At 44.1% G+C, this 27,071-nt stretch overlaps 1 protein-coding gene across 3 annotated transcripts in view; it reads right to left on the bottom strand.

The window, feature by feature from the left end:
- The window catches only part of ASTN2 (astrotactin 2), a gene marked incomplete at its 5' end in the record, with an annotated part of 938,059 nt that overhangs the window by 4,786 nt on the left and 906,202 nt on the right, over positions 1 to 27,071 (bottom strand). For all 3 annotated transcript variants that reach the window (XM_081237083.1, XM_081237081.1, XM_081237082.1), the window contains 2 exons: positions 9,584 to 9,767; positions 11,726 to 11,826. In XM_081237083.1, the coding sequence (XP_081093209.1) occupies positions 9,584 to 9,767; positions 11,726 to 11,826 (285 nt within the window). The remainder of the gene's footprint in view (positions 1 to 9,583; positions 9,768 to 11,725; positions 11,827 to 27,071) is intronic.

Here is a 27,071-nt window from a genome sequence, read left to right as displayed (position 1 = left end):
CTTAGTTACTGCAAAGTAAAATGGGAATAACAGTGTTTTTGGAAAATGAGATAACCTGGGTAATTTGCTTAGCTCTCAGTAAATGTTAGCCAAGATTCAAAGTAGTATTTTATAGTAGAAAGGCCATAGGCTCCAGAGCCCATTAGGGCAAGCCACTTCTTCTCCGTGAGCCTCAGTTTCCTCATTTGTAAAATGGGGACAGAGACAATTATTTTGTAGTGCTGCTGCTAGGCTGGAATGAAATTACCACCATAGGCATCTAGCACAGGAATTTGCGTATAATACGCACTAAACCAACGTCAGTTTGCCTAACTGTCCCCTGATCTTTCTCCACTGTACACTATGCCTCAGCACCTTGGTTTGCAATGAGACAACAAAGGCAGAAGAACTCAGAAGGGGAAGCCATGAAGAGAAGGGTTGGAGGTGCTCAAAGGCCGAGGAGAGGGACATGGGTGAGAGACAAAAGGTGAGAGCGCTGGGTGATAAATTGTAGGCAATGGAGATTCATAAATCAAAGGCCAGGCATGCCCCAAGCTTTGCCTGGAGGGGGAAATTGCAGGTCAGAATGACCACTTTTCTCAAATACCAGAAATGAAATCTTCCTCCTTGGAGACAGGACCCAGGCCTGGTGGGATGGGAAGTCAGAGGTAAAGGAGGGACAGCACACATTAATGTATCATGGTCCCAGCAGACAAGATTGAGACAGGGATGGCTTGTGAAGGAGTCAGCAGCTAGACTCAGATGCCGCTTCTTCGGGAACTGTAGAACCTGGGAGTGACCATTCTCTTCCCATCACCATTACCCGATCCACTGTTGACACAGGTATCGGACAGAGACCTAATTCTAAGGGGGCCTTGGAATGGAGAAAAAGAGGACAGACAGTAAGGAAACATCCCCATTGGCCTCCCTCTCTCCTCTCTGTCTCCTGAGCTGAGCTTAAACGTGTCTGTGTTAGCTGACCTCAAGCTTAATGAGAGTCAAGGGCATGGTGTAGTTGCAAAAAACTGGAACACAACCTCTGGAAGTTGAGAGGGCAGATTAAGGGAAATAATGACTTCCATTCACGCTGCCCTTGTCAGGCCACATCTGGAGAGCCCCACTCACTTCTGGTAAGAGGGATATGTGCAAACTGCAGCCAGATCATGATGCTGAAGGTTGTCTCAAAAGCAAGTCTTCTGTGGAAGTGCTGAAAGCAGGAATCAAGTGTCACTGAAGCGGGGATTTAGGAAGATGGTTATGTTTTTCTAGTAACTGAAAACAAGAGGGGAAAACCCTGAGGGTCAGGGATGATAATGACTACAGGTGCCTGAGGACCTACTATGTGCCAGAAACCTATGCAGCATCGTCTTAAGTGTAATCCTCACTGCAATTCTATAGTGCATACTTCAGTCCCAGTCTTCAGGTGGTAAAAGTAAGCCTCAGGCTGGTCATACGATTTGACTAGGGTTAACAGAGTAAGAACAGCATCTCAGATCACTTCAGCAAAGCACCTAAGTGTTAACGAACCACTCAAAAACTAACAGAAGGCACACAGACACACACACACACACACACAAAACCCCTTAAAACTAAAATCTTCTAAACGTAGGTGGGGTCTTTCTATACCTCCAGTGGGTTCCCCTTCACTGGAGATGATCAAATCGAGCATGCCTTAGAAGAGAGTCTGTCTTCGTCTGTCTGGGCTGCTATAACAAAATACCATAGACTAGGGAGCTTACAAACAACAGAAATATCTTTCTCATATCCTGGAGTCTGGGAAATCTGGGATCTCGGCACCGGCAGATTTGGTGTGGTGGTTGGTGAACCACTTCCTGGTTCATAGAAGGCACTTTTTCACTGTCCCCTCACATGGCAGAAGGGACAAAAGACCTCTCTGAGGCCTCTTTTATGAGAGCACTAATCCCATTTATTAGGGCACCACTCCTATGACCTAATCAGTTCCTCAAGACCCCTTCTCCTAATTACATCACCTTGGGCATCAGGTTTGCAATACTGTATGCGAACTTTGCAACGGCACCAACATTCAGACCACAGCAGAATCTAACACTAGTGGGAGCTGGAGCAGATCTTTGTTGCTTTTGTTTGTTTGTTTGTTTTTAATCTAAGAGGAATTAGGGGCTTGAGTCACAGAGAAATACCATCTGACGAGCAGTTCACAAGAGAACATGCTGTGATAACTGTCATAGCATCGGGTTCCTGAGATGAGGACCACATTCACTGAGATTCTATTCATGCTTCAAAGCCACGCTAAAATTTCATCTTCAGGAGGGCTTCCAGATCTGCCCAGCTACCCTAAGTCACATGTTCCTCTTTGTTGCTGAAGTATTTCATTTCTCTGTTGAGATTCATACTATATTATCTGTTAGTTGTGCACATATTTTGGGATGCAATGTGTTATATTGGATAGGACACTAGTTTGACATCAGATGACAATACTTTGAATCTGAGCTCTGACACTTACCAGTTGTGTAACTTTGAACAATTTACTTAACTCCGCTGATTCTCTGTTACTTCATCTTCAAAATTAATTGTTCAGGAGATGAAATGAGATAAAAATGACTGGGCCAAAATAAATGTTCAACTAATATCTCCCACCTGCTTCTTGGACAGTGTATAGTTCCCCTGGTATCTAGCTCCTCCTGGTTGTGCAAGGAGAAGGGATTAATAATTTTCAGTCCTTAGCTTTCAAAATACAGCACTTTTTCTAGCAGAGGTTGATAAAGGGAATGAAATAACACAGGAGCATCATGTGGATCTAAGGAAGTAATTGGGCAAGTGGGCAAAATGTTTACCCAGATTTGTTTATAATAGAAAAGAAGTTGGAAGAAATCTAGTTGGTCTTTAACAGAGGACTAAATTAATATGTGATGCATTCATATAATTAACTGGCTAAAAGACCCTTCAAAAAGACAATGTATTTACACATGCATCCATAGGAAAAGACTTGTACATGTGTGTAAATAGGCAGAAAACAGAACAAAATGTATGTACTTCTTAAACACAGCAGAGTTGATGGAAAGGAACTGTGGTCTGTAGATGTCAATGTATCCTTAAGTCTGTACCCGTTTCCCTACTCATAAGCATATCCATGTCACATCCGTATCGATATCTGGAGAAGTACGTGCACACTTAATTTTATCTCTGGGTGGGGATTAGGGGTTCAGGGGTACAACATTTGTGCTTGCCATTTTATATATAACTGTCTCATTTACATGTTACAGAATGAACAAGAATTACTTTAGGATAAAATACAATAAAGGCATTTCCATTTTGAAAACATGCATACACTTATACGTATTTTAAAGCTGGTGTGATGAGTATGTGCAATGAAGCCATGGTTTTATGGCTTCCCAGTGGTTCACTGGGGTTACTTTCAGAATAAATCCACATCAAGTTTGGCCTCAGACCACCCCCACTAAACAGAAAACCAGAAGCTCAGGTACTGCCATGTAAATACATTTCCTCAACACCAGGTTTGAAATATGATTTGTAAGGTGACTAGTGAAAATATTTACATTTGGCTTTGTCTCCTCCTTGTTCTCTCATAAGAAACCATGAGACCTTCCAAGAATTCATTCTTAAACTGATGGTAAGAATAACTGAGTCTCAATGAACCCAAAAGTATTTCAATTTTGAACTGACGGAAACTTCAAGATAATTATGTACATTGCTATATCATCAGTGGGGAAAATGTTCTGTGGGACATTTGTTAAAAGTCATAGTTTGTCTTGTTTGTATTTATCCATTCTAAGACATCATCAATTTTAAGAGATGCTATTGATTTAAGTACAGCCTTTCAAGAAAAGAAGAAAGAATATAACACTTAATGTGCAAATCTATTGTGCACAATCCATGATTTCCAAAACGTCAAAATATGCAGAAAAAATAAAAGTGCATCCGAGATAACAGGAATATGGCTCTAGAAGCCTAAATTTGATCTTGTTCCCAATGTCCTAGAAATTCCAAGAGAGTGAATCCAACATATCTAAGGAAAGAGCTAACATAATCTTGGACTGAAAAAGGTACACTGACATCCCAGGCTTGACTATTTTCACTAAGAACAAAGCAATGACAGTTCATAGCATGTGCTAATCCTTCTCAGATGGGAAAAGCTTCTTGTCTGGCTGTGTTGAGAAAGATCCCAGAATGAACCAATCCTGGGATGATTTCTGTGAGCTATTAGCAATGTCTGCCATGGAAGCAAGAGGGGCTGACATCAGAAATACACCATTTCTAATCTAGCCAGATAAATTCCACTGAAACAAATCTCTTCAAGTGCTTGCTTTCTTCTCCCTACTCTATCATTTTGATCAGACATAACTGAGAGGACTGAGAAGCTCAAGAGTGGTCAAGGGTATTCTGACTGGAGCAAATTTTGGTCCCTGGCCACCTATAAGTTCAGTTTTTCAATTCTCCTAATAGGAACCGTATGGCTGGGACAGCTGGGTGTCAGCGGGTCTTCTCTGAACAGCTGTTTGCAGTAACCTGTGGTTGCCATGGGAACCAGGCTCTGGAGGACATCGGCCTGATGGATTTATTAGGTAGCAGCAAGAGTCACCCTTTTTGTCACTAAATTTTATGGGGGTACATGACCACAAATCCACAGAGGAGTAGAGAACATTTTGGGGTTTGGTGATTATAGGCCAACAAAATCCTAATAGAGCTCATCCCATGATACCAGACCTCAGAGTGGTCCTGGGAAAAGCTCTTATTATCCTAGCCATCCTAGGTTCCTGAGAAACAAGCCATGCTGGGCTAGAGGTGAAAGGACACTCATGGTGTGCCTCTTCTCTGGTCTCTATGACCTTCAGGGCTTGCTGGTTCCTTGGCTTCGCAGCTGGAAGGGACTTTGGAGTCCAGTTCTTTCATGTTGCAAATGAGGCCCAGAATGGAGATGAAATTTGTCCAAGGTTACACAACAAGTGGGTGGCAAAGCTAGGACATGAACTCAAGGCAGAGTCTTGCCCTCCCTCCTTTACACTTTGATGTTCTGCATAGTTGCTAACCCTTAAGAAGCATGGTACATTTACCCACAGTGATCCTCTGTTTAAAACCTTTACCCAGCTTTTGGAAGAAAGAACAACTCATGAACAGGGCTCGTTAGAGCCATTATGATCTGACCTCTGCTGACCTCTTCAGCCTTGTTTTTCTCCCTTTTCCTTCTCACCTTGAACTCTCTGCCCCACTGAGATTTATCCTTCCTGACGAAGGTATATTCTCTTACCCCACCCTCTCTCACCCTTGCACTGGTTGTTCCTTCTAAGGAGAGCACTCCTCCCCTTCCACCTGGAGGACTCCTGTTCATCCTTTACTTCTGAGCATACACTTCACTTTCTTCTCCAGGAATTCTTCCTTGAGCTCCAGGTCTGGATTAGCTGCACCAACAGCTGCATCCAGAACCGTGTCACTCAAAGTGTGCTTTTTAGCAAGCCACATTGGCATCACTGAAGAGCCTGTCAGAAATGCAGACTCTCAGGCCTATCCTAGACCACTGAGTTGATCTGAATGTTAACCAGTCCCCTGAGTGATTCGCCGGTACACTGAAGTTTGATAAACGTCGCTCTAAAGCACACTTCTCACCCTCCTTATACTGTGCTTCTTGTGATATATTTCACTGCATCTGCCTGCTGACCAGTCTTTTTCTCACTAGATGTTGAGCCTGGTAAAGGCAGGGGCTGTCTTCTTCACTCATCTGTTTCCAGCCCACAGCACAGGGTCTGGCACATAGTAAGCACAGTAAATTAATCGATGAATCCATAAATTAATAAGTGAGGATATTCTCAAGTCTCAATATTTGCAAGGACAATGCATTTTTTTTAGAATGTTATTTTTAATCTAGAAAAACCTTAGAGTTTGCAGAATTCAGTTGTTTCCAACTGTGATCTATATAGATCCTTGATAGCTCAGGTAGACCTCAGGGACCCTTGGGATTGGAGGGGGGAAGTTGAAAAGGAGACCCAGCAGGGGGGGTCCAGGTCACCCACTCTAGCTTCTACCAGAACAACTCTGTAGTCATCTGGTTCACACATCTACTCATCCCATTATCCAATTATTCAATAAGTAATCATTTAGCACCTACTTACAAGAGTGAATGGGACATAAAGGATCACTAGCTATACATTAACTGACATTGTAGTGGGGATAATATCTTATAGATAACTCAGAAGTAAACACATAAGCAATATAGGATACTAAAACTAGTAGATACGACACAGAAAATTAAAACACGAGGGTGTGATAAAGTAAATGGGTAGAAGTTTTAGAGGATTCTCTGAGGAGGTGACTTCTAGCTAAGACCTGGGGTTCTTTGTAAGCTTTATTTAGAAAACAGCTTTTACACTGCTAAGAAAAAAAAAAAAAAGTACTACTATCATTTTGTTAGGGGAACCACTGACCAAAACCACCACTCTGGCCAAGCCCTATAGTAACCACTTGCATCAGTCATCTTACAACAGGAGGTCCCGGTAAGGAACTCAGAACTAACAAGCTACCACCAACTGGAAGAATTCGGGAAAGGTGAAAAGGAGAGAGGAGAAGCCAGTCCATATGTCCTACAAACCTCCCAGAATCCTTCTCGCTGGAATCCATCTTGGCTGAGCGATGCTCAAGTGCCACCAGGAAGGACCCTGAGTGAGAATGATTGGCCAGAGACAACTCATAAACTAACCCCATTACCATAAGACCTGAGACTGCAAGCCACACGGCAGAGCAGTTCTCCTGGGTTCCCTTACCCTGTTGCTCTCTGACCAGGCGCCCCTTTTCAATAAAGTCTCTTGCTTTGCCAGCACATGTGTCTCCTCGGACAATTCATTTCTGAGTGCTAGACAAGAGCCCACTCTCGGGCTCTGGAAAGGGACCCCCTTCCTGCAACAATTTGATAGATAAAGAGACTGAGTGCCAGAGAGGGCCACAGGCCAAGGTTGCACAGTGAGTTTATTAGCAGTGCCAGGATGGATTGGGATGCAGCTGCCTTGATTCCTGCTGATGCCAGTGTGGGACATCAGAGAAATCTCAGATTCCCTCAAGAGACTAGAAAGACCAAAGAAGGAGGGAGCTGGGTGGCACAGTGGGTGTTGGCATATAGTGGCTGGTGACTAGCTGGTCGGAGGTGAATGGGTCCATTACTGAGTGGGTTGTTCTGCCTCTGTGGGTGACCAGAAAGCCTTACCAGAAGATTTATGTCCTGGAAGGACCCCAGAAGATGATAAAGACAAAGTCAGGAGTGAAGCTCTGGTTTAGCTTCCACCTAAAATCCCTGAACCCTGTGGGAAAGCCCAATAAAGTAGAATGCCTTTCCCTGTCCCCAGGCAAGATGGCAGCCGACATGACTCATGCAGAGGCTTTCATCTGGGGCTCTGTGCTTCTGTCTGTCTGCTCTCTTTTAGCTTTTATCTAAAGAACATTTCTTTCATGTGAAAGGGAGAAAGTTACAATCCAGGACCCAGCAAAACAGATAAGCCCGCCCCAGGCAAAGATCCTTTTTATCCCTCAACCAAGCCTTGAATTCTTGGGGTTTACTGCAAGTGTTGTAAGGGCTCAGGGTGAAAGCTCCGGGCAGAACCGGACTCCATAGCCAACTCTGGGCAGCTCATTTAACCCTGTGGGGCCTCCAATTCCTTTTCATTCATAAAATGGGGAGGATACCCTACTTTGCCTAGTTGACAGGGTGATTTTAAAGCTATTTAAGGCATAACACGCTGCCCTACGAAGTATTCCAGGAAGTCACGCAATCTTCTTCAGTGCCACAGACACCAGCCTGTCCCAGGGCACTGCACCATCTCTCCTGGATTAGTGTTACAACAGCCTCTATGGTCTCACTGCCTCCTTCTGGTCTAGACACCTCTAGTCCAGGCTTCTAACTGCAGTCAGAGGGATCTTTATCCCTTGAAGATCTGATAACATCTCCCCCCTGTGAAAAACACTTGAAAAGCTTCCCATTACCCTAGAGAGATAATCCAAACTCTTTAACCCTACTTACAGGGCATTCGGAACTGGCCCTTGCTGACCTCTCCCTTCTTATCTCTTCCCACTCCTGCTGACACACACTTGGCTCCAACTACACAGAAATTCTTTCAGTTCCTCCACACAGTGTTTACCAAAGTGTAGAAGGAGTTCCCCTGGGGCAGGAGAAAGGATTTTAGGTGGTACTCAGGAAGATCACAGATCCAGCATTAAACAACAATGAATCACACAGAGGAAAAGCATTTCGATTCCCATTTTCACTCTCTTCCCCTCCTCCAGATTACTTTAAGAAAGAGAGTTTTAGTTCAGGACTGTGTCTTAAGTACTTCTCTAACACTTGCTAATCTCCCTTTTTAAAGGGAAAGCCTCAGGCTCAGCTAGGCTTGAACTACATTGTTTTCTGGTTTTTGTTTTTCTTCCATTGTACTGAATGCTTAAGTTTAATCTTTATTAAGGGTAGATGGTGCTAGTTTTCCCTTTACAAAATGATACAGTGTTTTCGTGTCAAATGTATTTTCAATAAGTGGGCCTAAGGAAGAAATAGAAAATAAATGAACTGCATATGGTATGGCAAAATGACAAAAATCATAAAGGTGGCAGGCAAATGACCAAAATTTAAGAGGAAAACCCCTGCTTATGTAGTATTATCTCCTCTGAACATTTCACAGGCTACTCCCTTGGCCCCAAACCCTCCAATCCTCCTCTCCCTCCACTGGTCTGACCCCAACTCACCCTTTAGGCCTCAGAGTCTCAGCCCTTATGGGGGCTTCACTGGGTTACCTAGACCGAGTGTCTGTGCCTTGCCTCCCCAAAGGCCCCCTTTCGTCTATTCTTTTGACCCTTATTATTCCTATTCTTTGCAACTGCTTGTTTAATTACCTGCAACAGTAAGCTATGCGTAGGTAGGGACTGTTTCTACATTTTTAACAACGCATTATCAACTACCAACCTAAAAGAGGGGCTACTAAGTTTGTGTTGAATAAATGAATGGGTGTCATTGGTGGGTGCAAGGCATGAAATGCAGCCACCGTTTCAGATACTACTTTGTGAAGCTTCAGAAGATAGTGACTGTGTGTTAGTTATGGTTGAATCCTCCATGGCAACTATCACAGTGGTTGGCATAGTCACTGCTGGTGACAAAAAATCATGCCTTAATACATGTTGAATTTATGAATGTATTTAGTCTTGGTTACCAATGGACTTTCTTCCAGAAAAAAAAAAAACTCGGATTTCTTATGAAAGAGTAGGAAAAACCCTAGATTAGGGGCCATGACCCTGTCACCATGCTCTTCTACGTACGATGTTGGTTAGGACATATCCCTTCAAGGAAGCTATGCTTCCCATCTCTAAAACTGCAAGTGGAAGGTGAATAAGGGGAGGATTGACTGAAAGAACACTGAGGTCTCTGATCTCATGTTCCAGGAGTCTAAGAAGCTAAAATTCCAAGATTCTTTCATTCTCCCTACCCACTTCCCCTCTCGAACCCTGACATGACTGGGGTGACTGCCACTCTTATTTATTTCATAAAGCCCATTCCCAGCCTATGGAAGAAAGGCTCCAGTAAAGTCAAATGGAAGCAAGAAGAATTTACCACCCCACTCGCGCTCACATGCCCACGTACCTGGGCCCCAGCTCATCCTCACTCCTCCAGACAAAGTCACCGAACTTCTCATAGTGAGAGTTGTAGTGGTGCTGGACTCGAAACAGCATGGAGGCGGAGACTTCCATCAGTGTGTTGTAGGCAGTCTGCTGCTCCTTCCCACTTGTGTACCCATTGTACAGATTGTAGATCTTGTCAGCTATCTCTGGGGAGGAAGAATTGCAGGCACAGATCACCGGACAGTAGGAAAAAGGGAGGACGAAAGCATGCCTTGCAACTAGGAAGGCATATTCATGCAGGAGTTCACTAGTGTGGTCTTTGGGGACAGACAAACCTTAATTCCATCCTGAATATGTCATTGACCAGCTGTGTTCAGTTTTCCTATCTGTCAACCGGAGATAACGATATATAGTCTGGAGAGGCACTGGGAGGACTAAATTAAAACATGCGTGTAAAGCACTCAACACAGGGTCTGGCACAAAGTTAGTGCTCATAATTGCACTCACTAACATAAGTTTTGTGCCTATGATTTAACAGAAAATTCCAAACAAGTGCAGAGGCTTAAATAAACTGTCTTGGGCTCATCTCAATAGTCAACTTCTATCTCCTCTCTGCAATACTCCCAACACATTTCTGTGATCAGGTCCAACAGCTCTCCATTCAAAAATCTTGCAAAGAAAATTTAGACTCTTCTGTTTGACATTCATGGCAATTTCTACTCTTTCGGTCATTCCTACTAATTGATGAACTAAAATTCGTTATGGGCTGCTCTCTTGAATAGGAGGCACATTCTTTCATCTTTCAAGACTCTGAACAAAATGTATGTATGTTTCCACATCACTGCTAACGGCAATTGCTTTCAGGACAGTCTGGGGGACTTGGGTTCAGGATGGAAGGAACATTTACTTTGTAAAGTTTTCTACTGTGATCTTTATTTTATTTTATTTTATTTTTTTATTTATTTATTTTTTTTTTTGCGGTACGCGGGCCTCTCACTGTTGTGGCCTCTCCCGTTGCGGAGCACAGGCTCCGGACGCACAGGCCCAGCGGCCATGGCTCACGGGCCCAGCCGCTCCGCGGCATATGGGATCCTCCCAGACCGGGGCACGAACCCGTATCCCCTGCATCGGCAGGCGGACTCTCAACCACTGCGCCACCAGGGAGGCCCTCTGATCTTTATTGTTCTTATTTTTTTTTTTTTAGACCATGTTCATGTGTTATGTTAAAATAAAAATACTTTAAAAAAGTACCGGGAAACCATCTCAAATCCCCTCCCTTTTGAGACTCAATATCTCACCATCTCCTCTTGTCTGGTAGGTAGCACACAAACATCTATCATCGAGCTTATGACTGAGCCATTTGAAGAAATGTCTCTCTCTCTCTCCCCCTAGAATGTGAACTCCTGGAAGATGAAGAGCATGCCTCTTCTGCATTGCTTGTACCAGGGTTCTTAGAAAATATTTGCTCAACTTGAAGTGGACCACCAGGTCTCGTGGGCTACCATCATGTTTTTGTAGAAACTGTATCTACACATTGTCTAAGAACAAAGTATATGGTAGATCTGATTTATTGGTTCTATTTTTTTTTTTGACAGGTGTTTTGCCTAATGTTTACAACTGCATGGACAAGGAACAGCAGAAAAGGTTTCATCTTGCATGCTAATTTTGACTGATAGTTACTGACTCTAGCTCTATGCTGAGGATTCTGAGGTCACCCCTGGGCTAGATGGGAAGGTGTGCTGTGATCAGCTAATGATATCTGCCACGAGTGCAGCAAAGCCAAGTGGTCCTCTAGGGGCCACCGACTTGCCAGCTCTAGCGCAGCCTGAAGTGGAAGAAAGGGATTGGTCCCTAAAAGCCTAGGCCAAGGGGCAGAACACAGTCACGGGGTTCTGACTCTCCACCATTCCTTGCCTCTAAGTCAGAACACAGATTCTATAAAAGGGGAGCAAGTCTTTCTACTGGCAAAGATACTGCTGATCAATTTCCTTCATGGCTTTGATTAATTTATCTCCGTGTTCCCCCTTAGTCCCTTGGCTTTCTTCTCCCTGGGCCAGTACGTGTGTGAGGCAGGAAAGGAGGGGTGGTTAGTGACTGTTGGGTGCAGAATGTAGAGAGTGAAAATATGGGAGTCACCTCGGGAGTGAAGAAATGGGTCACCTACCTTCTGCCTTACTGTCATCTACCAGCGGACAGGCGGTCCTCAGGGTCACTGTGCTGAGCTCTGAGTGCCTCCCTCGTGTATCCACTGCATAAAGAGTGAACCTGTAGCACAACAAGAAAACAGAGCACAAAGCTGTGACTTCAGAAAAGGCCCTGGAAGTTCCAAAGAGGCACACAAAATCATAGCACAGGAATAATAGTTGAAAGAACTCAGGGATGAGGGGCTTCCCTGGTGGCGCAGTGGTTGAGAATCTGCCTGCCAATGCAGGGGACACGGGTTCGAGCCCTGGTCTGGGAGGATCCCACATGCCGCGGAGCAACGAGGTCCCGTGAGCCACCACTACTGAAGCCTGCGTGTCTGGAGCCTGTGCTCCGCAACAAGAGAGGCCGCGATAGTGAGAGGCCCGCGCACCGCGATGAAGAGTGGCCCCCGCTCGCCGCAACTAGAGAAAGCCCTCGCACAGAAATGAAGACCCAACACAGCCAAAAATAAATAAATAAATAAATAAACAAACTTGAAAAAAGGCCACAAGCAAAACTAAAAAAAAAAAAAGAACTCAGGGATGCTTAGGCTGCAGGAAAATGATTTGGAAAGAAAAAAAAAGATAATTATTAAGCATGTATTGAACACCAACTGCCTTGCTGGGCATTTTGTACATAATCTCTTAATTTACAAGTAGCAAACCTAGAAGGCAGGAATTATTATCACCTGCATTTCACCAAGGAGAAAACTGAGACTTAGTTGTGTATCTTTCCATGGTCTCACAGTTATTCGGGGGCAGAGCAGTCTGAATCCAGGACTTGAGAAGTAAACCTCAATGCTATCTTGTATGGCTTTATGTACTCATTTATATATTCTTTCATTCATTCATTTAACAAATTTTAGTTGAGCATTAACTGTGTGCCGGGAATTAGTTTAGGTGCTAAGATTATAAAGATGAGCAAGAGAGTTAAGGTCCCTGCTTGCATAAAGCTAAACAAAAAGTAAGCAAAAAAATAGATAATGGTGAATGATAATAGACTGAAGTGAAGGAGGATGGGGCTGCTTTAGACAGGTGTGTCCACAAAGGCCTTCTTGTTGAGAGGTTTGATCTGAGACATGAAAATGAGAAGGAACTAGCTTATGGGAGGAAAAGCATTCCAGGCAGGAAAAGCAGTATGTGCAAAGGTCCTGAGGCGAGAAGGATCCAGACTGTTGGAGGAGTAGACGGTTAGTGCGGCTGTAGCAAAGAGAGATGAGTGGGAAGATGGGTGGGTGGGGACCCTGTGGGCCATGATAGAGTCTGGGAGTTATTCTAGGTACAAGGCATGTCCCCAGCTTTCAGCATTGTTGCCTGCAGCTCCATGCTATACCGGGGGGAGTAGGCAGCCTGTGTGGTATTCGACGGAGAGAATTGGTAAACTGCAGACCTGGTGGGTTCAGGTCCAGTCCAGGGCACAGAATTCTTTCTAGAGTAGACACGGTTGTCTGGCCTACTTTGAGAAGTCTCTCTGACCCTTCACACCTCCAGATCTCCAAGTTCTGAAGTTTAAACAAAGTCAAAGGAGTGAGTAGACTTTCAAGAAGAGGTAATCCTTGGAGGCCAGCGACAATCTGAATAGAAGGGAGAAGGGCTAAGCGTCTCAGCATCCTGTCCTTGTCATGCCATCCTCTTTCACCAGCGTTCAAGGGTAGAGCAGTAGTGTGGAGTGGGAATAGGGTTTTCTGGGTCAGGTAGAAGAAACTACAGTCCCAGGGGCCCTATTTCCTCTCCCCCTTCTCCAAAACATAACTTACCTCATGTTATAAAATGGGCATAACACTATGACTGCAAGTTGTGGAATGATGAACCCTGATTGACTGCACATATTAGGTAGTTAATAAATATGAGCTGGTTGTCCAAATTAATTAATTTGTGCTGAGTCCTTAATATGTGTCAAGCAGGGACCTATGCAGTTTTATCTGCATTATTGCTATTAATTCCCCCAGATGATCCTAAAAGATAAATACTATTACTCTCTTTCTTTTATATATGGGGCTCAGAGAGGGAAAGTAGCTTGCCCAGAACCACACAGTAATTACTGAGACTGGCAATTAAGTCTAGGTGTGTCTGACTCCAAAGCCCATGCATTTAAGCACTATCAGCTACTATCCTCTGACTAAAGGTCTGTGGATATCACCTCTGTACAAATACAAATCCATTAGGTACACTTGCCAAACTCCAACTATGTTGAAACAGTGCCATTTCACATGTTTTTCTAATCTTATGAAAACCTCCTAAAATAATCACTCTCATTATCTCCATCTTTCAGAAGAGGAAACTGAAGATCAAAAAAGTAGGCAATTTGTCCAAAACCACAGTTAGACAATGAAAAAACCAAGACCTGTATCCTGGTTTGTCTCACTCTAAAACCCATACTCTGAACTCTCAGCTGCCATTTTGCTGCTCCAGCTCCACCACTACTAGCTCAGAGGGTCTGAACCTGGAAATCTCAGAGGGCCTCTCAGCTTTAATACCTCATAACATGATAGTCCAGAGGTTGTTTTTATAAAAGGCACTATAAACCAGAACTTCTTGGTACAAGGGGCACAGTAAGCAGAAGCCAGTATCTTTCTGGAGAAACTACCATTTGTCTTTTTTGTGTGAAAGTCTCCTTTTTACGAATAACTCAATTTCTCTTTTTTTTTTTTTTGCTGTACGCGGGCCTCTCACTGCTGTGGCCTCTCCCGTTGCGGAGCACAGGCTCCGGACACACAGGCTCCGCGGCCATGGCTCGCGGGCCCAGCCGCTCCGCGGCATGTGGGATCTTCCGGGATAGGGGCACGAACCCGTGTCCCCTGCATCGGCAGGCGGACTCTCAACCACTGCGCCACCAGGGAAGCCCCTCAATTTCTCTTTTGAACGACTGTAAGAGGTACTCATGCCATTCCAAGAATGTGTTTTTATCTTATTCCTTGATATTGATTCTGAGTTTTGTTGTAACTCAGACAGTACCTTAGCACCATCCTGCCTTTACCAGGAAGCTGGTGTTTTTGGTGCACATAGGAATTCATCAATCAGTCATGCCAGGTCTGTGTTTATGACGCCACGAGCCAGGCTGGCAGCAAGCCTCATAACCATATATGCTCCACATTCTTTGTTGCTATGGGTCACTGCCACTAGGCCCATGACAGACCCATGGAGACACCTCCTAGCACTGCAGGAATGTAAGCACTGAGCTCTCCCACCAATATGCTGCAAAGGGAACTGGGGTGAGGGGTCAAGCAGGGAACAGGTCACCCAGAGCCCCGGAAGCAGAAGGAGCCTTGCAGACAATCAGCATCCATTCAAACCTTGGCTCTGAGGTCCACTAGCTGTATGACCTTGGGCTCATTGATTAGCCTCTCTGATCCTAACTCTCCCCAAATGTGAAACAAAAGAAACAAGTCCCTCCCTGAAGAATTGTCAGTCCAAGTGCAGGAAAACTAGCCCACTTCCTCAACTTAATGATAGGCACGGCTGCCATCTAATAAGTGCTCATTGGTGTTGGGTCCTTTGTATGCACTATTCCAGTTAATCTTCATAATGTATGAGTCAGGTACCATGACTGCTTGCATTTTATCAGTAAGGATGTTGGTTCCAAGGAGGTCAAGTAATTGACCTATTGTTACATACTAAGTAAGTAGCAGTGGGGGACCAGAACTTAGGTCTAAATCCGAAGATTATACTCTTAACTACATTGTACTACACTATCTTGTCAAATCTAATTTCACCTTTTATCTTTCATCAGCTGGCTTGGAGTGCTGGCAAGAGTAAACAAGTGTGGGTCTAAACCTAATAGATGTGACTAAGAGACCTAAATATGGAATATTTTGGTCCCATCTTCAGATGCAAGCCTATCTATTCATCTGCTTTCTGGACCTTTTGGGTTCAGCCTTTGGCGTGAGAAGAACAGCATTGCGATGTGAGGATTATCTCTCTCCACCTGTCATATCTCAGTACAGTAAGCGGAGCTCAGTTCTAGCACGTACTACATCCAGTATTGTCTCAGTCAAGGGAAGCAGTAGGTGACAGAGGAAGAAGTCTGGTCTTGGAGATGGCCAGGCTTGCGTTCACTTTCCATTCTATTCCCTGGCTCTGTGACCTTGGACTAGTCACTTTACCCCTCTGTGCTTATTTCACCTCTCCGCATCAAGCACCTGGGGTAGGGAGGCTGTTGTCCATTTCACAGGTCAGCGTGGATGAATGTGAAATGTAAGTGCTATACAAGGTGAGTTATGACCAGGAAGAAGGGTCGGAGGCAAGATCATAGTCAAACTCCAGGATGTGAGAATTAGTAAGTGGCAAAGGAGGGAGGTAAGGAGAGTATTGGGTAACGTTGTGTAAGCACTTACTACCCACACGCCATCTAGGAAGTGGCAGAGGCAGAATCCGAACCCTAGCCTGAAGCTTGGGTACAGCTATATCCCTGGCACTTAACACAGTGCTAAGCATATGACAGGCACTTTAAATATTTGAGTAAATGAATGAACTTGAGCATATCACATCGCATTTCTGAATTTCAGTTTCTGCATCAGCAAGATGGGGCTAATTGTGGAGACAGTGCATGGCTGTCTCAAGGATTACATAGAGTGATGCATGAGAAGTGGCTTGCAAGTTGCAAATTTCAATAAAGGCCATATAAAGAGCACTTATTTGGACAAGGGTACACATTTTTTAAATGCTTTCTTGGAGTATAAGAGAAGGAGATGCATTTCAACTGAGGGGAACATAGAAGGCTGTGGTAAATATGTGAATGACTCTCCAAACATGAGGAGTTAGAAAAAAATTTTAAACACTGCTTTCCCACTGGCCAATTATGTTTCCAGGATGCTTCTGTAATATATTTCCTCCACCAAGAGGGTCCAGGGTCACCTCTCTACTTAGCCAAGGAGCATGAAAAACAGCATGCTGGGAAAGAAGTAGTCTTAGGTTTTCCAATTATAAAACCTGGATAGAATCCTGCTTTCCCCAATTGCTGGCTGAGCGTTCTTGGGAAGTCACTTCACTGTCTCTGAGCCTGAGTCGCTGCATCTGGGAAAGAAGTAGTCTTAGGTTTTCGAATTATAAAGCCTGGGTAGAATCTTGCTTTCCCCAATAGCTGGCTGAGCGTTCTTGGGAAGTCACTTCACTGTCTCTGAGCCTCAGTCTCTGCACCTGTAAAACGGGCTGAAATTAACCATATCTCACAAGTTTGGGATCAAGACTCAGTGATATACTGACTGAAGCATGCCTGGTTCAATCTTTGCTCCCCCAAAGGTAGCTTCTATTTGTGTTATTAGAGTAACCCAACATGTCAGTAGAGGCCCCAGGATAGAGGAGTCCTCAGGCCACCCTGCCAGTGGGGGTGGAGGGGTGCCGAGAGAGGAAGATGTCAGCCTTACGGGCCTGGGTCAGAAGTCACAAGGCCATGTGCTTTCTGCCTGTCTCAGCTGTAATTGTAGAACTGTTCCAGAGACACATCTGAAAGCTGTTAGCAGACCAGGCAGGGCTTGGAGGGGCTCTTTGAGAGGGGCAGAAAGTGGCAGCCCCTGATGTGGGGAAAGAGAAGAGAATGAGAAGAGAGAGGCAGGCTGAGAAACAGATATACGCATACACACCCACAAAACAGAGTGAAAAGGGGAAAGAGAGAGAGATTGAGAGAGGACATGGTCAGATCTGTGTTTCTCAGGGGTCAGGAAGGGTGCTGGCTACCTCAGCTCAGTTCTCTCATCTTTACCTGCTGAGGCAGGCTGAGATCCACTGATAATGTGGACTAGAACTCCTGAGCCATCACCAAACTCTACAACCTCACTTTACAGGTGAGAAAACCAAGGCCCCGAGAGGAAACAGACTTGCACAAGGACCCGCTGCCAATAAGTTCAGAATAAAGACATTGGCTTTCCCGCCTCCTCCTCCAGTGCCCCTTCTAGACACCACCCTGCTTCTTGCGCAACTGACTGACTTCGCTCCAATTGCACCTATGGGATAATTTAATTATAATAAGAGGTGACTCCAAGGATGAAGTGGGGGAATCCCAGGCTCAAACCCTTGCTACTCCTTTCTCTTTGTTTCAGGGGAAAGAACACTGGCCAAGGTGGTTGAAAACTTGAGTTTGCATCCTGGCTTTTCCAGAGACTGTGGGTTGTGAGATCTCAGATGCCTACAGCTATAGGATCTTGGTGTATTGGGATTTCAATGTGTGGGGAAGTGCCTTGGGATTGACTACTCAAATGCCAAGTATTTTTCAATATTTCTTCACCATCTTCAGGACAAAGCACAAACTCCTTACCCTGGGCCCCCAGCATGACTCCTTGATGTTCCTTCATTGGACACTATCAGTTTGAGACTCTGTCATTGAGTCTCAAACTCTGGCCACAGATCCAGCCTTGTTTAACAATCTCTGCTTCCTACTCTGTTTCATAGTAGAACCACATCCAACTGCTAATGGATCCCAACTCTTTGCCTTCACACTTGCTGCACCCTCCATCTGGGTCACCCGACCCCTTCTCCACTTGACCCTCTCCACCTTGTCCTTGGAGCATCAATCAAACCTCATCTCCTCTGGGGAAGCCATTCTCCCTGCACGGTGCCCTGTCACAGGACATGGGGCATGGCTAGGTCAGTGGCCAGACACTTCTCTCGTGCCCCCATGAGTATGTGAGTGTCTTCAGGACTGGACTATGGCTCTGCCCATCTCGAGGCACCTACATCTGGTGCTCAGACACCTAACGCATGTGGTGCTCAGCAAATACTTTCCAGAATGAATGACTCAATCAACTATAAGGTAGTAGTTCCCTTGTCTAGAAATTAGTTTCCCCAACTGTAAAATGAACAAAAGGTGATTAGATTAAAAGGCCATTAAAGGAGATAGAATAACAGAGTGGCCCAACGCATGGCTTTGGAATCAGGCAATTTGGTTTTAAATTCTGGCCCTCCATTTATTGGCTGTGTGAGGCCTTGCCTCAGTCAACTCACCTGTAAAACAGGAATCGTAATATTAAAACCCACTAAACAGGGTAGCTGTTAGAATGAGATCTGGCAGGAGATTGCTCACCACTGATGCCTGGCATGTTAGCAGTCAATGAGAGAGAGCTGTGGGTATCATTACCAATATTATTATTGCTATTATTATTGTTAGGCCACAGCCCAAGGCTCTGACACCCTCCCCCCACACCCAGAGTAAGCTGTCCTAGTGGAGATTAGAGGAAGGGAGGTGGAAAGGAAGCTGTTGTTGGTCCCATCCAAGACCCCCGGAACCCCGTCCCAGCAGGGGTGAGAGAATGAAACCAGGACATTAATTGGCGGTGAGAGCTTCTCATGGATCTGACAGGGGGTAAGAGCAGGGACAGGGGCTCAGAGGCCCACGTCAGAACTAGGTCCCCGAGAGGACGGGAAAATGCGTTTGAAGTCTCCAGGCCAACGCCTGCTCTTCCCCAGCCGCCGCGTGATTTAGGCATTCTGGGGAGGCAGAAGTCTCCTCTCTGATTTGAAGGGAAACAGATGTTTCCAGGCCAGAGGCCCTGGTCTTGTAAAACGCTCCTTCCCCCACACAGCTTTGGCAAACAACTTCCCGTTAGTTCACCCCCCCCCCAACCCCCCTCCACCAACTACCATCACTCCCCTCCCTGCCATTCCCAGCACAACGTGGAAGGCAGGGGTGGTGGGAAAAACAATGAGTCCCGGCTCCAGCTCGGGGTCTGTGCAGTCAGATGGCCAGGGACACCTAACTGCCCTTTTCTGGGTCTCAGTCTCTCGTCTCTGCAAGGAGGGAACTAAACCAAGATGATCAGCGCTGAGCGATGGGCTAGATCTGATCTTCTAGGGGCTGAGGATGTTTGCCTCCGAAAGAGCTGGTAATGATCCATTCCGGATCTTTCTCCATTGGAGTCTATGGCAAAGAGCATGGACTTGCATTATCAGGCTCTGGGTTTGAGTTTGAACTCCATCAGCTACTGGGCAAGAGCAACTGAACCATTGGGCCTTGGTTTCCTTATCTTTAAAATGGGGACCAAGGTTCCATCTCACAGGGTTGTGAGAATTAAATCAGAATTCAATCCCCCCACTCAAATTTTAGGTTTCTTACGAATGAAACTGAGCACCGTACCTCTTTCCTTGGTCTACCCATGGTGCTCAGAACAGTCTGAACCCAGAGCAGGTATGCAATAATGTTTGTAACTGATTCTTGGCAGGAAGACCTGCTAGACACCTGGCAGTCCCAAGACTCAGGTTCTTAACCCAGTTCTGCTTGAATAGTAGAAAGAGAATTCTCATTTTCCTGATCACAAAGAAGCAGGATAGGTCATGATTAGAACAGACTTTGGAGTTTGACTACCTGAGCTCAAATGTTGGTTCTACACTCTACTATCTTTATGACCTTGGGTAAGTTAGTTAACCTCTCTGTTCTTCAGTGATCTTGTTAAAGCGTGGATGATAATATAACTCCCTTCAGGGCTTCCCTGGTGGCGCAGTGGTTGAGAGTCCGCCTGCCGATGCAGGGGACACGGGTTTGTGCCCCGGTCCGGGAAGATCCCACATGCCGCGGAGCGGCTGGGCCCGTGAGCCATGGCCACTGAGCCTGCGCGTCCGGAGCCTGTGCTCTGCAATGGGAGAGGCCACAACAGTGAGAGGCCCGCGTACCGGGAAAACAAACAAACAAACAAACAAACAAACAAAAAATATATATATATATATTACCCCCTTCAAAGGGATGTTGGAGGAATAAAGAACTCAAAAGAGCGCCTGGCACATGGTAAGTGCTAAATAAGCTTTCACCATTTTTCAAGGTGTATGTTTAAATTATGAATCTCTTCTATAATGATTTTAAAATGAGGCCCCACCCCAATTCTTTGACATTGTTCCCACTGAGAGGCAGGAGCCTATGTCCCTTCACCTTGAATGAGGCAGGTTCATGAGTGCTTTTACTAATAGAGCACAGCAGAAGGGACAGCGTGTAACTTGTGAATCTGGGTCATAAAGGGCTATACAACATCCACCTTGCTCATTGAAACATTCTCACTTGGAGCCCTGAGCCGCCACGCAGGACATCCAACTACCCTGGTGTGAGGAAGCCACGCCATGCAGAGAGGCTATGTCAGGCACCTCAGCAGCATGATGTTCAGATCATCCGAGCCAATCTCCAGAAAGATGCACAAAGGAGCCTTCAAGCAGTTGAGTCACCTCCAGCCTTTGAACCCTTGCAGCTGAGACCCCAGACTTAAAGGAGCAAAGACAGTCCAACCTGCTGTGCCCTGTCTGAATGCCTGATCCACAGAATCCATTAGCATAATCAAATGGTTGTTTTAAGCCACTAAATTCTGGGGTCATTTGTTATGTCATCAGTAGTCACTAGAACAATTTCCAAGCATCTAGGGCAGGGGTCAGCAAACTATGGTGCCTAGCCAAAACTGGTCTGCTGCCTGTTTTTGTAAATAAAGCTTTAATGGAACATAGCCACTCTTGTTTTCTTAAAATCTATTTTCCGTGGATGCTTTCACACTACAGTGATGGCACTGAGTGACTGCGACAGAGAACATATGGCCCACAAAGCCTGAAATATTTACTCTCTGGACCTCTAGAGAAAAGTTTGCTGACCCCTGAATTAGAGCTTTGACAGTACTTAACATTAAAATCAGTTGCTTACATTATTTCATTTGATCCCATTTGATCTGTAAAATGGTCATTCCCATTTTACAGATAGGCACAATGAGTTCAGGTGACTTGTCCAAAGTGACACAGCTATTCTGGCCCCAGGTCTAATTCTGACTGCAGCTATTCTGACCCCAGATCTCCAACAGCCTGCTGAAGATCTGGACTCCAGTTTCGCCCACTGAATGGGCAGTGTGACCTTGGAGCATGCCCTGCCCTCAGTTTCCCAGCCCATGAAATGAGGGCATTGGGCAAGATGGTATGGACTGGCTGCCAGAATTCAGATGTCTGAAGTTTCCCCGAGCTGGGTGCTTTCCACCAGGCAAAATATCTCTATTAGTCCAGGTATATCAAAGTAGGACTTGAGAGAATGATCAGCCAGGGGCTGTATGGATACCACATGCAGCCCACCTACACTGCCCAACACCAAAACCCAACCTTCTTATCTCCTAACTCAGGCTGACAACCCATGCTTTCTGCCAACATAAATATTTAATTCCAATGTCTGGCACAGAGACACTGTCATGGTATTAAGGACTCTAGCCCAGGTTTCTACTTTCAAAACAACCTAGTCTGAGCCGTGATTGGGAGGCCCTGCTTGGGACAAAGGTGAGGCAGTCTGCAGTTGGACTCCAAACATCAGCTCTCTACACTTGCACTCCTTTCAACCCGTCCAGCTCCATGAGCTAACAGGTAAAGAATCAGGGGAAGGGGGGAGCCAGCAGAGAGAGCTCTGGGGGAAGGCCAAGTTTGGAAACCAGTGTGGGTCTAAGCTCGGGCAGGAGCAACAACAATCTAGAATCCGTGCTAGACATGAGCTGCTCTGACTGCCAAGACCCCCCAAATTCACTGGGTTATGAGCATTACCCTAAAACCCACAGTGCCAAGAATACCAGAACTCAGAAACAAATGCTTCATGTACTGACATTTAAAATGAAATAGATGTGAACTGATTTACGATTAAAAGTGTCTCCAATAACCACAACTGAGGAACAAGTGACTATCACAGCAGCTCCCCTGTGTGTGTGCCTGTCCCCTGAGGGCACACCGGATAGACACCTGGCACGGTGCCAAGCAGGCAGGAGCCACTCATGGATAAGAAGAGCGTGGCCCCCGCTCTCAAGGAGCTCACAGGAGAGCAGGGAGATGGTCAAGTGGACAAGAAATGGGACGCAGTGCTGTGGCACGTCAATAAAAATTTATTCTTGCCCCTACGTTGGCTTCAGGTGTGTCCCTTCTCCCTTCTTTAAACAGTGAACTAAGCCTTGGAAATGCATTCAAGGGCCACCTGAATCCTCTGTCAGCTGCAACCTACAGGGAATGTCAACCGTCTATAAGAATCTCATTTTCTCCTACAAAAAACCATGGTGGACAATCCTTACCTTCCCCACTCAGAAAGCCTCAGAGGCGTGACTATGCCAGTGGATTTTAATACACAAGTACTATGCACGTGGCCTGTCTAAAAACTCATTCATTCACCTATCAGGTATAACCTGACCTCTCTTGAAAGAAAAATTCTAGTCCTCACTTGACTCGGCTTTAGCAGCAGTTCCTGCCTTACTCCTTCCTTTTCTTCTTCTCTGTCCCTTCCCCTTCTCACCCCCTCTCTTTTCCTGCTTCTCTTTTTTTCAGGGAGTGGACAACATGATAACACATAGTTGGACTGACCACAGCTCTTAGTTGGAGGATGCTCATCTTTTAATAGGTTGCTTTAAGGTAAAGCAGACACAGTCTAAATTTATGGCTCCAAGTGAAGGAATGAATTATGCATGGAATGCCCAATTCCACTTCAACTTGTATTCCTGGGATCCTTAAAGCAAATTGTGGCCTTTTTCTTATATCTTTATTGCATACTGGACAGCCTCTCTGAAACCCAGATAAAAACAGTAATTTTTAAATGACTTCCATTATAGAAATTTTTACAGGAAAGCATAACTTGGAAATATGTTGATCTGAGAGACAGAGGAGATGCTTTGTAGGTTTAACCTTGTCAACTAGCTGTGTGGCTTTGGTCACATGATTTGACTTCTCTGTGCCTCAGGTACCTATTGATAACTCCACAGGGAGGCTGTGAGGAACAAGCAGTCATTACGGATGCAAAAGTGCCTTAGAGATTCCGCACACCTTTCTTGGGCACCTATTCTGTATTAAACACAAAGCTGGGAACTTTTATACAGTTGTCTTCTGTTCTCTTTACAACTGTCTAAGGGATATGTATTAGTAAGTTCATATTTACAAGGAGGCAAGTGAACCATGGCAATTTGAATTGACTTTCCCAAGGCTGTGCAGATAGTAGTTCAGCCAGGCCCCGGTGTAGGTCTCCTATCTCAAAGTCCAGTGCTGTTTCCAAATAGAATTATTAGGTATTCATTGGTCCCAACTTGGTCTTGAGTCACAGTTCAGAGGAGGTTAGAGTTTATTAGGAGGATGAACTCCATGTTCCCAACTTTTGACAAGGAAGAGATCTTAGTACAGGAACACCATTGCCGTCACGCCCTTTCAACACTGACATTGCTCCTCTTTCCACATCTGACCCTAGAGTCCTTCTCTTCTTCTGTGGTGCCTTTTGAGATTGCATTTTGCCAAAGCCAAGTGCAGAGGAAAGGAGGCCAAGTAGAGGTCACCAACTTGGATTTACCCTTGGACACTGAGTTAGGGAACACTATAGGCAGGATGGTTCTTATCTACTTCCGGCTGAACTCAGTCTCCACCACATGTGTGAGCTTTGCTTCCCCATGGGTGGGTGGATGGATGGATGTGGGAAGAAGACACCAACCCCTGTGCTTGGAGTCTGAAGGATTGAATTTGATCATGGCTCTATTTCCTGTTCCTGTCATCTCTGAGAGCCTCAGTTTCCATACCTGTAAACTGGAGTCAATAATATCTGCCTGACAAGATTGTTGTAAGAATGAAATAACATGGAAAAACACCTAAAACAATGCTTGGTAAGGTAAATGTTATCTTGCTTGTCTTGCTTATTCATGATACTCAAGTGAGATGAAGTGGGAATATTGCTTTTTTGAAAACCAACGCCCTGGGCAAAGAAAATCACCCTAGAGGGGGTTGTAAGCAATAATACCACTGCTTTTCATAAGGTTTGGTTAGAGCTCTAGCTCAGTCACTGGGTGTGCAGCTAAGTCATACTATGTCTCTGAGCCTGTTTCCTCATCAGTTACATAGTGACAACAATACCTGCTTTCAATAGCGGTAGGAGAATTAGAGACAGTGCATATAGGGAGCTACTGGCTGAACTTTGGTCTGAACCTCGGGCTGCTCCAACTTTGTCCTGTTCAACACTATGACCTTGGGTGAAGTCCTTCCCCATGGACTTTGCTTTCCTTTCCTATGAAACAATGGGCCAACAGATGTCTTCACTGGTGAAGTCTACCAAATGTTAACGCCAATTAACACCAATCCTTCACAAACTCTTCCAAAAAAAAAAAATAAGTAGAGGTAACACTACCAGCTAACTGTATGAAGCCAGTATTACTCTGATACCAAAAACAGACAAAGACATCACAAGGAAAACACATGCACACACACATGCACAGAGTCCAATATCCCTTATAAATATAGACACGACAAAATACTAACCAAGTATAGTAACATGTATAAAAGGGACTATACACCATGACCAAATGGGATTTATCCCATGAAAAGAAGATTGATTCAGCATATGAAAATCAACCAATATAAATATATCATATTAATAGAATAAAAGACAAAAATTACATGATCATCTCAATAGGCAGAGAAAAAAGCTTTCACAAAACCCAATACCCTTCCATGATAAAACACTCAGCAAACTATGAATAGAAGGGAACTTCGCCAATCTGATAAAGGATATCTGTGGAAAACCCACAGTTAACATCATACTTAATGGTAAAGACTGAAAGCTTTCCTCCTAAGGTCAGGAACAAGACAAGGATGTCCACTTTCACTATTTCTATTCAACATTGTTCTGAAGGTTCTGTTCTAACAGGGCAGTTAGAACAAAAAAGAAGACAAGTCATCCAGATAACAAAGGAAAATGTAACACCTATCTCTTTTGCAGATGACATGATCTTATATATAGAAAAGCAAAGGAATCTACACACACACAGACACACACACACTGAGATCTAAAAGAAAAGTTCAGTTAAGGTTACAGGTTAAAAGATTAATATAAAGAAATCAATTGCATCCTATACACTAGCAATGAATGATCAGAAAATAAAATTAGGAAACAATTCCATTTACAGTACTGTCAAACAGAATAAGACATTTGGGGATAAATTTAACAAAGGAGTACAAGACATACACACTGAGAACTATAAAACATCATTGAAATAAATTAAAGAAGACCTAAATAAGTGGAAAGATACCTTGTGTTCATGGATGGGAAGACTTAACATTGTTAAGATGAAAATATTTCTGAATTTATCTATAGATTCAACACAATCCCTATAAAAATCCCAGCTGATTTTTTTTTTTTTTTTGCAGAAATTGACAAACTACTCCTAAAATTCATATGGGAATACAAGGTACCCAGAATAGCCAAATAATCTTGAAAAAGAGGACAAACTTGGAAGACTCACACATCCTGATTTCAAAATTTACTACAAAATTACAGTAATCAAGACTGTCTACTACTAGTATAAGGATAGATATCGATCAATGGAATAAAATTGAGACTCTAGAAATAAACTAATATGGTCATTTGATTTTCAACAAGAGTGCCAAGACAATTCAATGGGGAAAGAATGGTCTCTTTAATATTAGTTTCTTCAGCAAATTATGTTGGAACAATCAGATAGCCGCATGCAAGTGAATGAAATTGGACCCTATTCTTACACCATATAAAAAATAATAATTCAAAATGGCTCAAAGACCTAATGTAAAAGCAAAAACTATAAAACTCTTAGGAACAAACATAGGAGTAAATCTTCATGAACTTAGATTAGGCAATGATTTTTAGATATGACACCTGAAGCACAACCAAAGAAAAAAATAGATTATTAGACTTCACCAAAAAAAAAAAAAAAAAAAAAAAATTTGTGTTTTAAAGGACACTACCAAGAAAGTGAAAAGACAACCAAAATAATAGGAGAAAATATTTATAAATCACCTATCTGATACAGGTCTAATATTCAGAATATATAAATAAGTCTTACAACTCGATAATTGAAAAATGGGCAAAGGATTTGAATAGACATTTCTCCAGAAAAGATATACAAATGGTCAATAAGCACATGGAGATAGGCTCAACATCATTAGTCATTTAGGGAATGCAAATCAAAATTCTAATGAGACATCTCCTCTTATCCATTAAGATGGCTATGATAAAAACGACAAAAATAACAAGTGCTGGCAAGGATGGAAGAAATTGGAACCCTCATATATTACTGATGGGCATGTACAAATGGTGCAGCCATACTGGAAGAGAGTTTGGCAACCCCTCTCAAAGTTATCCACAGAGTTACCATATGACCCAGCAGTTATATTCCTAGGCATATACTCAAGAGAACTGAAAACATATGTCTGCAGAAAAACTTGTACACCGATTTTCAGAGCAGTATTATTCTTAATTGCCGAAAAGTGGAAAGCAATTCAAATAACCATCAACTGATGAATGGGTAAACAAAATGTTGTATATCCATACAACTGAATATTATCCAACCATAAAAAGGAATAAAGTCCTTATTCACACTACAATATCACTGAAAGTTGAAAACATTATGA

The sequence above is a fragment of the Mesoplodon bidens genome (genome assembly GCF_964165515.1).
Source record: "Mesoplodon bidens genome assembly, chromosome: 6".
Taxonomy (NCBI): Eukaryota; Metazoa; Chordata; class Mammalia; order Artiodactyla; family Ziphiidae; genus Mesoplodon; species Mesoplodon bidens.
The sequence above is the reverse complement of the archived record's forward strand: the minus strand, read 5'-3'. Positions and strand labels throughout refer to the sequence as shown.